At 47.6% G+C, this 13,251-nt stretch overlaps 1 protein-coding gene across 2 annotated transcripts; it reads right to left on the bottom strand.

Annotated features, from left to right (window-relative positions):
* Window positions 1-444: 444 nt before the first annotated feature.
* LOC125545623 (keratin, type I cytoskeletal 9-like) lies at window positions 445-4,447 on the bottom strand. Of its 2 annotated transcripts, XM_048709644.1 has the most exons (5): window positions 4,146-4,447; window positions 3,822-3,929; window positions 3,628-3,767; window positions 3,477-3,533; window positions 445-1,091 (listed from the first exon to the last, which is right to left on the bottom strand). In XM_048709644.1, exons 1-5 carry the CDS (start codon window positions 4,327-4,329, stop codon window positions 786-788), a joined length of 795 nt encoding a protein of 264 aa, XP_048565601.1. In that variant the 5' UTR covers window positions 4,330-4,447; the 3' UTR covers window positions 445-785. The 2 variants fall into 2 exon arrangements, with proteins under 2 accessions (XP_048565601.1, XP_048565595.1); XM_048709638.1 differs by having other exon boundaries at window positions 3,628-3,929.
* Window positions 4,448-13,251: the final 8,804 nt, after the last annotated feature.

Raw genomic sequence — 13,251 nt, 5'->3', positions numbered from 1 at the left:
ACATACTCCATTTTGCTATATCTTATTAGTAGATTGCCAGCCAACATAAAGCAATTAAATTGGGCATGGCCGGCAACGGCTTCTTCGCCCGCCGGCAGCGAGGGGTGGTGTTGCCCCGGAGCAGCTTCGCCACGTCAGATGGTAAACTCCCCGAAATCTGGACCGGACCGCGGATCATTGTGGCAACGTGTTGGATGGTAAACTTGTCCGGACAGTTTGAGGTGAAGATGCCCCGACTCTCGAAAGTGACCGTGTTTTTGGAGTTAGATGATTTTGGGGGGTTGTTAAGTGTTAACTCGCAAAGCCGACAACATGTTTGGGAATAAGGGTATTTTGCGATAGTCACCAGATATGCTTTACAATATTATTATTTTGACTATGTATGCTTTGTTTGGCCACAATCTTATCATAAATGAGCAGTGTTTTGATACAGAAGACATGAAGTTGCCTGAGAATTTAAGAAATTGTCCTTGCAACTGAAGAGTAAGTTTTCACATGCAGAGGGCAGCCCCTGATTCAGCGGGCGGACTTGGCAAACATACAAGGGCTGTTGCAGCTAATTTGCTACTGTTCTCGCCCTGACAGTAGCGCATACAAGAGATGCATCCATCTGCTCATGAACTGAGCCAGCACACATCAGGTAATTGTTGGCAAGATGGTTTTTGCCCGACTTGCCCAGAACAGAAGCTGATTCAGTGATCAGTATCTAACAAGCTACAGCAAGACACTGATGAAAAAAAGACAAGCGTTGTTGTGAGACTAATACAGCCGTCTTCAGTACCGGCTCATGGAGAGAAATCTGTTGCCAATGGTATGGCAATAGGTTCATCTTCCGGCTGATCGTCGTTCGGTCTGACCTTCTGCGGAGAGAGCCTTTCCTTCAGTTTATCCTTCACTCCTATCATCTTGGCCTTCACTGAAACGGCCTGGTCAATCATCTTGGCCTTCACTGAAACGGCCTGGTCCTGGACCTTTCCTGATACAGTTGCATACATTGTGCTGAAGGCAAGGCTGACCGTAACCCAATGATCATGAAACTTCTGCCCAATGGCTGCGATCCTCTCCGGTAAGTTCTGGATCCTTTCGATTCTCTGTGCAGAAATATAGAATGCATCAAAACTTATGTAAATGAAATTTAAATGGGCAGTGTTGTTCGTGAAATTAAACAGAGATACAACAAGACAGCTCATCCAATATCTACTATCAACACCATATCAAACAGAGATACAAGGTCCCAACTACCATATCACCTTTCTGCTAAGACAATACGAGGTCAAATACAAAGTAGACAGAACCCAGAGTAAGACGCAACACAGGAAATCCCCAGGAACATGAAAGAACATATGAAACAGATGGTCAAAGTACATCAGCGATGAAATAATTAATAAGAATACTTGGAATAAGCTAATCAAATGGTTAACAGACGATATGGTGCTAAATCTAGCAGAACTCCCAGCACAAATATATGAACAGATCTACCAGCACAAATATATCAATAGATCTACCAGCACAAATATATTAACAGATCTACCAACGCAATCTTTAACCTCGCGGGGACATCAAACAAACAGTATTAGTAGCACAGTTGAGGATCTAAACATATCATGCATATAGTTATTTCCAACATCCAAAAACATTGCTATTGGTTAATAACTAAACCAAAACAGAATAGTTACAATTATCAAGAACCTCAACTTGGTGGTCAAGCTCACGAAGACCCTCAAGCCAATCAGGACAATCAATCAATCTCCAGTAGTAGTAACATAGCAAACATCTAAGCATAAGATAAAATCACCTTTCTGCAGCATAATGGCCAGGAACAACGGAACTAACTATATGCCCATAGCGGTGTCCTTCCCGAAGCATAATGACCAGGAACAATGCCATTGAATTACATATATCCAGTAGGCAAGTTTCATTACTATTAGTACAGCCAGTTAAAAAAAAAGATTACTATTAGTACAAGAATGAACGGAACATATAGTTGCACATAGCTTCTAACAAGCTCACGAAGACCGTCAAACCAATCAGGGCAATCAATCAATCTCCAGTATTAGTAACATAGCAAACAGCTAAGCATAAGATAAAATCACCTTCCCGCAGCATAATGGCCAGGAACAACGGAACTAACTATATGCCTATAGCAGTGTCCTTCCCGAAGCATAATGACCAGGTTGAATTACATATATCCAGTAGGCAAGTTAGATTACTATTGGTACAAGAATGAATGGAACATATAGTTGCATATAGCACCAATATCGTTATGCTGCTCAAGACAAGTTAGGAAAACAGAAATACCGCAAGCAATCTCCAGTAGTTAATCAAGAACCTCAACTTGGCACAGGTGCAATATGAGTGCTACGAAATCAGAAATCCCAAATTTCAAGGCCATTGAATTAACATATTATCCGGTAGGCAAGCTTCATTATTATCAGTATCAGAATGAACAGTTTAGCATCTGAACATATAATTACGCACAATTACCAAGCAAAACACGGCTATACACAACTAGTTATTTGATCCAACATCCAACAATATCCAGCATAAACGTTACTATTAGTTCGCGACCAAAACAGTGACAGGAAAATCTGGTCATACAGTAGGCAAGTTTCAGCATCTAAGCTTAGATGACCAAGACAATCAAGCAAACTCCATGGTTCATGACGAACCTCAACTTTGTATTCAAGCTCCCGAAGACCCTCAACCCAAAATCAATCTCCAGTCTCATACTAATAAAACATAAGAAACAACTAAGCATCTAAGATAAAATCACCTTCCCGAAGCATAATGACCAGTTACAAGTATAGCAGTTTACATCATTTCATAACATACACTCCAGCGTCAGTGCCATTATGCTCCAGGAGACAAATCAGGGAAAGAAAAATACCACCAATGACCCAATATAATAGCAATCAAGCAATTCTTGTGGTTAATCATGAACCTCAACTTGGTACTCCAGCTCCTAAAGATCATCAACCCAATTAATCAAGGAATCTCCAGTTTCATAAACATAACAAAGAGCTAAGCATCTAATATAAATCAGACAGGTAACAACACAGGTACTACTGCCTATGGCAGTTTCCAGCAACCAGCATTTGACAAACAGTAAACATGCAGAACGTTATTCGAGCCACACATCATGAAAACAAAAGCAGCATAGACAAGCCAGGGAAACAAAAAATGCATCGATGACTCTAGCAATTCCAGTCGTTAATCATGAACCTCAATTTGGTACTCCAGCTCCCAAAGATCATCAACCCAATATAGACAGTCAAGCAATCTCCAGTTTCATGAACATAACAGCTAAGCATCATCTAAGATAAATCAGACAAGTAAACAACACAGCAAGTTGCCTGTAGCAGTTTCAAGCAACCAGCATTTGACACACAGCAACGTTACTCCAGCCACGTCAGGAAAACGGGAAATAGCAGAAACAAGCAGCGCAATGAAGCAGTCTTCAGTGGTCAATCACGAACCTCCACTTGGTAATGCAGCTCCTCGAGGTTCTCCAGCAGGTCACGCTCATCAAGCGTCTGTTCAAAACCAACCGAGAATATGAGAACGCAAGCAGCGACAGGTACTTCGACAGCACAGAAGGGTACAGGGAACATGGGAGACGAGACGCACCTTCTTCAGGCGGCGCCGAAGGCCTCCCCAGAAACCGTTGGCCTGCTCATGGTCCGATCCGCGCGCGCCGTGCCCACCCCGTGCGCTCCCTCCGTGTCCATGCCCGGCGCCGTCTCCGCCGGACCTCCCGCCGTATGAGCCTCCCGCCTGGTACGAGCCCTGCCCGCCCTCGCCGGTCCTCCCGCCGTATGAGCCTCCCGCCTGGTACGAGCCCTGCCCGCCCTCGCCGGTCCTCCCGCCGTATGAGCCTCCCGCCTGGTACGAGCCCTGCCCGCCCTCGCTGGTCCTCCCGCCGTACGAGCCTCCCCCCTGGTACGAGCCCTGCCCGCCCTCGCCGGTCCTCCCGCCGTATGAGCCTCCCGCCTGGTACGAGCCCTGCCCGCCCTCGCCGGTCCTCCCGCCGTATGAGCCTCCCGCCTGGTACGAGCCCTGCCCGCCCTCGCCGGTCCTCCCGCCGTATGAGCCTCCCGCCTGGTACGAGCCCTGCCCGCCCTCGCTGGTCCTCCCGCCGTACGAGCCTCCCCCCTTGTACGAGCCCCGCCCGCTCTCGCCGGTGGATACATCGGTCCTCACCACGTGACCTCCCCTCGCAGCCGGGCCGCCACCTCCGCCGTGGGCCCGGCCACCGCCGTAGCGGATGCGGCCGACGAGGGCCGCGCGCAACCTGCCCGCCAGGGCCCGGAGCAGCCCGCCGCCGCGCATGGCGGCGATGGGCTAGGGCGCGCAGGGGAGGGTTTGTCGTCGGAGTTCGAGGGCGTGGGCGTGGGCGTGGGGGCGCTGCGGCGGTGCGGGAGCTGTGGCTGTTGCGGTGTTTGCCCACTTGCCGTTATGCCACGGGCTTGGGCTTGTATAAAGGGGCGGAGTGGTCGGTGGAGTCCGGAGGGGTAAAATGGTCATACCGTTTCCGGTTTGTGGTCTAGGATAAGATTACTTGCACTTCGTTAAAATGAAATGCCAAGGTTATTTTCGTACTTCGGTTTGAATTCCAGCCTATTTCACAAACAATCTGCCTGGTGGGTGTTTTGGGTTACGGCCTAATTTTCACTTCTTTTATGGTAATACGTGCGTCATTTATATCATAAAGATTAAAGTATAATTAAACGACATGACAAAACTAAAAAGATAGCAGGACATTTCTATGCTTGATACCAACGTCCGTCATCTGCCTCTGACACCACCACAGCAGATATCGAAGAAAAGATTGACAGATCACCTCCTCACCCGAACTCGACCCGGCTCCGTCGCTGATATGCAGCTTTGCGGATCTCCAAGATGGCTCGCCAGAAGTGAAGCCATTGTCGTTGAACGAATCAGACCGGGGCAACACTCCAGATACGTCATCGAACTTCAGATCCGGCACCCCACGACGACTAAGACGCCGATGGAGGAAACCAAACCCGCCATCCATCAACCACGGACCCAGCACTGCGCCGACGTTGGAGCAGACGCTGGCGGAACGACAGAGTCCGAGGACACATGTCCACCACGAGGATGCTGCCGCCACCACACCATCCTTACTTGAACAGACTGGTTTCCAAAACCATCCTCATCGTAGGACCGGTCGCCTTGTCGGAGAAGGATCTGAAAAATCTTTATTCAACGCCGACATCACCGCCGTCGAAGCTAAGACAATGAACAACATAAAAACGAAGCTACTTTAGTCTAAAGCTATTCACACATGTGGATCTGACGACCGCACATAACTTCCATCTTTATGAGGTGTGTTAATCAAAAAGATTGCTTAGTTTTGTAACACCCTCGATGCGACTATAGCTTCCGACTTAGAGACATAATCGCATTGAAGGCATATGTCGCAAGTTAGGCAATCTTCACAACATCCCATGTAATATGAATAATAAAGGGGAGAACATAGTTGGCTTACACTCGCCACGTCACATCAGAGTACACAAATAACATTACATCATCCAAAACACTCATGGCCCGACTACGGTGCCAAAATAGAAGAGAACCCAACATGCGACACGGTCCCAATCACCCCCAACTGGGCACCACTACTGATCGTCAGGAAAAGACACGTAGTAACGCTGAGAGTCCTCGTCGAACTCCCACTTGAGTTCGTACTCATCACCTGGAGCGGAATCACCTGGACCTGCATCTGGAGTTATAGTATCTGTGAGCCACGGGGACTCAGCAATCTCGCACCCTCGCGATCAAGACTATTTAATCTTATAGGAAGGAAAAGGCAAATATATGTGGAGCTGCAGCAAGCGACTAGCATATATGATGGCTAACTTATACGCAAAAGAGAGCGAGAAGAGGAGGCAAAGCGCGAGCGAGAAACTAGGGAGCAACCTGCGCAAACATTACTCCAACACCGTGTCCACTTCCCGGACTCCGCCGAGAAGAGGCCATCACGGCAACACACTCAGTTGATTCATTTTAATTAATTAAGGTTTAAGTTATCTACAACCGGATATTAACAAATTCCCATCTGCCCATAACCGCGGGCACGGCTTTCGAAAGTTCAATCCCTGCAGGGGAGTCCCAACTTAGCCGATGACAAGCTCTCACGGTCAACGAAGGAATAGACCTCCTCCCAAGACGTTCCGATCAGACTCGGGATCTCGGTAACTCAAGACACTTCGACAGGTTAAAACAAGACCAGCAACACCACCCGAATGTGCCGACAAATCCCGATAGGAGTTGCACATATCTCTTTCTCAGGGCACACTCAGATAAGCAATCCGTACAACTAAAACCAGCCCTCGAGTTTCCCCGAGGTGGCGCTGCAAGGGGCTCTAGTTTGGACCAACACTCAGAGGAGCACTGGCCCGGGGGGTAAAATAAGATGACCCTTGAGTCTGCAGAACCCAAGGGAAAGAAAAGGCTAGGTGGCAAATGGTAAGACCAATGTTGGGCATTCCTGGACAAGCTTTAATCAAGGCGAAACATCAAGGGGTTCCCATTATAACCCAACCGCGTAAGGAACGCAAAATCTGGGAACATAACACCGATATGACGGAAACTAGGGCGGCAAGAGTGGAACAAAACACTAGGCGAGAGGCCGAGCCTTCCACCCTTTACCAAGTATATAGATGCATTAAGATAACATAGCAATATAATCATATCCCAACAAGGAAATAAATGTTCCAACAAGGAACGACCTCCAATCTTCACCTGCAACTAGCAACGCTATAAGAGGGGCTGAGCAAAGCGGTAACATAGCCAATCAACGGTTTGCTAGGACATGGTGGGTTAGAGGTTTGACATGGCAATTGGGAGGCTGACAAGCAAATGGTAGGCATCGTAGCATTGGCATAGCAAGAGCGAGCAAACTAGCATAGCAAAGATAGTAGTGATTTCGAGGGTATGATCATCTTGCCTGCACAGTTGTCAGAGTTGACTGGATCCTCACAAGCAAACTCAACGGGCTCCTCGGTAGCGAACTCGTCTCCCGGCTCTACCCAAACAAGACAAACAAGCAACAAGGATACAATCAACCACGTGCAAGACCAAGCAATATGATGAAATGATGATATGCTATGCGGGATGCGATGCGGGATGCAAAATGCAAGATATGACAGGAAATGCATGCACCTGGCCTCAACTTGGAATTCCAAGGGTGCCACTGAAAAGATGAGATGAAATCGCTTGAAAACGATATAAAGAACGCCGGAATCGGAGTTACGGTTTGGAAAAGGCAAGCGTTTTAAGAATGACACCGGTCTGCAATTTACAGCAAGTAGGCATCTAAACGCAACGAAACGAACATGCTACAGCCACCAAACATGACAACAAAATACATGGCAGGGATGCACACAAGATGCTTAACAAAAGTCTAGCACTGAGCTACGGCCAATTCACCCATTACGAGGTTCAAACAAGCATGGCAAAAACGCAAATGCAAAACAGATTCCAGACTTAGTGAAATTAACAATTGTCTGAAATTTCAGATCACGAAGCCCTCTTCGGAGCAGCAAAACAACATGATACATGACCTGATTAAGACAAGTAAGAACATGGCATGGAGCTACTCAACAATTTTAACAAAAGTCCTTAAGTGACCTTGAGCCAAAAGGGGTCACAGAATATACTAACAAGCACACGAACATAGCAAAAACATAATCAGTTTTCAGACTTAGTGAAAACTGAGACATGCTGAAATATAACTCACGAAGGCATGTAAACGAGCTCGATGCACTCACTACGTTGCAAGTCATGGCAAGGCAAGCACACATCCATTAATAAGGCACAAAATGCTAGCTATACATGGCAAGAACAATGGCATATCATGCACGGATCAACTATAACAACGCCGGCAAAATCGCAAACGAGTTAACGATCTGCCCAGATTCACAACGAAACAAAAGTAGAGCTCGATTGACTCAAGCTAGGGTGCTCCAAAATTGCAAGTAAAGACATGGATGGATATACCATAACATGATTAACAAAACTCCTTTACTGATCATCCTCAAAAGAGGCACGGATCACTAGGAAACAAGCTGAACATATGGCATCATGAACTAAATAATCCCAGACTTAGTGAAAACAACTAAGTCTCTGAAAACAGATTTTCCGGGTGCCTCTCTTTGCAAGCTTGACAGGCGGTCTACCGGTAGTAACCAAGGCCGCTTGGCAAGTCTCGGTCCAATCCGGAAATGTTTAAACCCCACACACGAAAGAAAGTTAGAATTGACCACTGGAGGAGAACGAAGCGCCGGAATGCAAAACGGACAACGGGGAAAATGCTCGAATGTATGAGATGAACATACGGAGGCAAAGACTCGAATCCGAGAAATAAATATAACTTAACGCCGGAAACGGTAAGAGTTGGATTACAAATTGGAAAAGTTATATCCGGGGTGTTACAAGTTTCCAGTAGTACAATTGTTTTTTTAGTAGTAAAATACTCCAGTATACCTACATCAATCAAACTAGCTATAAACAGGTACATCCATTCAATGGATTAATTACTCCAGGAGCATAATGATATTAGCTGGTTGCTGATTAATCATAATAAGGCCGTTGCTAATTTAGTGAATTATTAATCGGTCTATTTATATTTATATCCTCCTCAAATCCGAATAAAAATCAGTTAAATCATGGGATGAATTGTGTGGATATTTGTTGCGAACAAGACAGTGTAACGTAACATACCATACGTGCCCCCGTTGCTGTCAATTTGGTGGTGGGTGCGTGCGTGCGTGCGTACCGTATGTAGCTAGACGTCGACGCCGCAGACCAGCCATCTAGGAACATATGCAAGGCCAAGGCCATGAACGAAGACTTAATGCATGCATTTATCTCATGCTCACATGCCAAGCAGTTTTGGATTACAGCGAAGGACCAATTCGATCTTCATCTACCGAGGTTGCATCCTTTAACATGGGTACGGGATATAGTCCTCGATGAGATGTTCTCTGATGAGACTCGTTGTCAGATCATCACAATCATGCATGCCGTATGGACCTCCAGGAACAAATGGACTCACGGTCAAGAGAGATTCTCCCCTGTGCAAGCGCTGAAGTGGATCCATGAAACCCTGGCCATACTTGAACTACCTACTCGTCAGCCCAGTGTGAAGACGGGGCAGGGTTGGAACCCCCCGATGTGGGGTGGATTGCCATCAATATTGGTGGCTCGGTGCTCCCAGATGCGCTGTCAAGAGGAGCAGGAGGTGTTGCCCGGTCTCACATCTCATTCATTGGAACCTGGTGCAATCCGCCAGAGGGGGTCTCAGATCCTTTCATCGCTGAACTCCTAGCATTCTAGGAGGCTGTGATCTTTGCTCAGCTTTGCGGGATGTCACATGTGATAATGCAGGTCGACTGCATGGAGCTGGTCACCCAATGGAACTCGCGCGACAACTCACGATCCGTTGTAGCGCCTATCTTTCGAGAACTAGAAGCTTTAGTCCTTAATTTTGTGTCCTTTTCGGTGCAGCATGTTAGTAGGGTTTTTAACTTTCCGGCCCACTTGTGTGCGCAGCGTGCGAGTGCAACAGAGGGTATGGACTGCTGGCTCGATGAGAGCCCAGACTTTCTTGTCAATGGCCTACGGGCGGACTCTAACCGTATGATTCTCCGTTGAATAAAGTCTTAGTTCAATGTAAAAAAAATATCTAGGAACCCACCTAGGTTGTCGATAGTCAGTGATGTTGCACACCCCTTTTCGTCGACGGCGACCGGCGCATGCCATCCGATCCATGGACCGCTCGGGCCACAGGTGACTGCGTAATCACGTATTGAGTAAAGGGTGGAGGTATTGGCTCAACCGTGTGCGATGCAAGTGCGCTGACATCACGACCGCGCAAGCGCGAGCAAAGGGTGGAGGTACTGGCTTAACCGTGTGCGATGCAAATGCGCTGTAAAACCACCACCTGTGGAAGCTAAAGGCGGGTAAGTTTTTGGAAATTAGGACGAACCGTGTGCGATAGACCAGCTAGCTAGAAATATAAAAAACAAACCACCCGCCTTGAGCGTTGCAAAAATCGGCGGATCCACGCCACTTTTCCTTATTATCATACACGCATATTGTTATTGGCCCGTGCGCGATCTTGAGCACTCCCGCCCAAAAGTAGAGATCGTTAGTAGTGGTACTACTATTATTCCTCCTAATAGTATTTCTTCTCCAAAACAAAAACAAAATGGAGGACCTTCTTATTTACTCGAACCAACCAGTGAAGGACCTATTTGATACACTAGAATCTGAAAACACATTAGTAGAAACAGATATACATGATGCCTTGTCAACTACTAGAGGGACCAAACAATGGATGCATCGTTAGGGCATCTACGTTTTAGCAGAACAAAACAAAATAGTTAGGGCATCTCCCACTCTCTCCCATATGTTCGAAATTAGACAGTTAAAACAAAATAGTTAGGGCATCTCCCACTCTCTCCCATATGTTCGAAATTAGACAGTTAAAACAAATAAGCCCATGCATCAAACGCCCCCCTCCCCCCCCGCCCCAAATTTTTTTTTTTGCCACAAATATGTAGATGGTCCAAAGTACCCCAAATCCATTGAAATGGGGGGAGGGGATAGTCTAGAATATCCGCCAGGTCAACCCATCCACGGACCCTACCCCCACCCCCCCCCCACCCCTGCCGCCTCCTCTCACTTGCTCATGTCGACCCAGCCACTACCACCACGCCTCCTCCCACTGCTCCACCTGATCGTCATGTCGCCCCTCTAGCACTCGTCCCCGAACATTGTTGCACCTCACCGGTGCTCCACACGATGTAACTGTTCCCCTCGACGCCATTGTCTACATGTTACTTGAAGTAAGGATGGTGATCTCGGTACTTGAAGCAATGAAGGAGGAAGGGGAGCATGTTCTCCACTTTGAGGGTTCTACGCTGGGGCTTCGAGTTGATCTTAATCAACATAGGGCATGGGGGCATGTTTTTCTCCACTACAACTTCTTTGCAGCTACTCCGACCTTTCATGATGACCTTTTTAGGTGCAACTACCTAATATTGAGGAACCTTTTATTATGCATCGTGGAAGGTGTGAAGTCTTGTGATGACTACTTCAGGCTGAAAGGAGTTGCACTTGGCTAGTTGGGTTCTCTTCTCTCCAAAAGTGCATTAAGGCTATCAGGATGCTTGTATATATGGCCCACCCATTGATGCCATTGATGAGTACCTCTAGATGTGTGAGATCATATACCATGAGGAAATGGTCAGGTTTTGCCAAGGCGTTGGAAAAATAGAACTTGTGAGAGCCAAATGTCAAGGACACAAACCAACCTTTTTGCGCTTGGGGAATCAAGAGGTCCGCTAGTATGGTTTGATGAGCTAATCACACGCACTAGAAATGGAAGAACTGTCAATCTGCTGTGCAAGGGGAACACCAAGGCCATGTTGGAGAACCCACCCTCATTCTTGGAGAAATGGCATCATATTATATGTGTATTTGGCACTGTTTATTTGGCATGCCAGATCATCTCACAACGACACCAATGTGCTTCAGCGGTCTTGTTAGAATTGTGTCGAATATTATTGTACAAGTTAGGTTACAATTGGACTTGGAGTCGTACGGTGTGTAGACAGGATATGGAGTCGTGTCCAAGCAGGACACTTGTATTCTAGGCCTCTCATATATAGCGGGGATAGACACACGATGTAACCTATGCCAACATAATAGCATAGGTACGCGGGGGAGCCGGCGGTGTGTGCCGGCGTCCGGGCGGCCAGGGTGCGGTATTGTAGCCCGTAATCAGGCCCCGGGGATGTAGCCATGATGGTGAACCTCGTTAACAAATCTCGGTGTCGTACTGGTGTGATTGCTTGGTCCTCGGTAGATCGGCGGTACGCCTCGGATTTATTTTAACAGGTCTTCATTGTTCTCAAGACTTTGTGAAGGCAATGCTCCGAAGTGCAACTACCAAGTTAATGGGAACAACTATACCATGTGGTATTACCTTGCTGATGTCTACAACCCAAAAGGTAACAAAAGCTCTCACCGCACCATCCTGCCAGGCACGTACCACCTCCACGCCTCCATGTGGTGACTGCGTTATAGAGCTTGTCAACCTCCCATTGCAACAAGAAGTCGGATTTCGGTATTTAAGTGCTATAGAATATGAGACAGTAGATTTTTGCAAAATGGGGCAGATAAATTGTTTAAGTGCTATAGAATATGAGACAGTAGATTCTTGCAAAATGGGGCAGATAAATTGGGGACACCATTAGGGGGTGTTTGTTTTTTAGCCACACTTTATCAAACTTCAAGTCAAGAAAGTATGACCAAATTAGTTGGGTGTTTGGTTCTATCCACACTTAAAACAAGATTTGGGAAATAAAGCCTACATGTTATACACACGAAAGTGTGCCAAGATTCCTTAGACAAGTCAAATTGTTGTTAGGATGATCTCCACCGTGTGGGCCCAACGGCCCACCGGGCCCTTAGATCCGCACCCTGATCGGAGGCGCTCAGCCCACTATGGATGACGGGCCCCTGTCACCTGCACTATATAAAGAGGTGATGGCCGGCGGCTCGCAACACTAGGTTCGTCGCAACGCTGTACACCCCACTTAATCCCCTACCGATCCAGGGTTAGTGCAGTGCTGACGGGAAGCACTGCCACCACTACTCTCTGCCATCACCAGCACCATGGCCGGCACCGGGAGCTCCTCCAGCCACAAGCAGAAGGTAGGACCACCGATTATCAGACTACTCGATCCGCAAGGTCTATCAATGGTATCAGACAGGTTTGGTTTAGGATCTTCGGTGCAAATCATAGAATTTTTTCCCTTCCCCAAAGAGCCCTAAAGTGACAAGGCAAAGATATCACCGGAGAGGGCCTAGTGCTCGCCGGCAAAGTGCGCCGCCGCAAGGCCGCGCCGGTTCCTCTCGATCCGAACGGGCATCGGCAAGCTGAGCCATTTGGACGAAGAACAACCCCGCGAGGGGCAAAGTACACGGGCAGTGGGGGTAACACGCCTTCCCCACTGCCAAAAAGAACAGACCCCATCGGGGAAAGAGCACCGTCACCGATCCATTCGACGGCGGCGCGCTCACTGCAAGGGGAACGCGCGACCGGCGAAGGGGTCGGCATCGGCGCCGCCACTCCATTCCTCGGGCGCAGATGGGAGCTTGGGGTGCGACCACTAGCGTCTCTCTCACTTGGCCTGGCGGTGATGGGTGAAATGGAGA

This window comes from Triticum urartu, chromosome 1 (genome assembly GCF_003073215.2).
Source record: "Triticum urartu cultivar G1812 chromosome 1, Tu2.1, whole genome shotgun sequence".
Taxonomy (NCBI): domain Eukaryota; kingdom Viridiplantae; phylum Streptophyta; class Magnoliopsida; order Poales; family Poaceae; genus Triticum; species Triticum urartu.
This window is presented reverse-complemented; position numbering and strand designations above follow the sequence as displayed.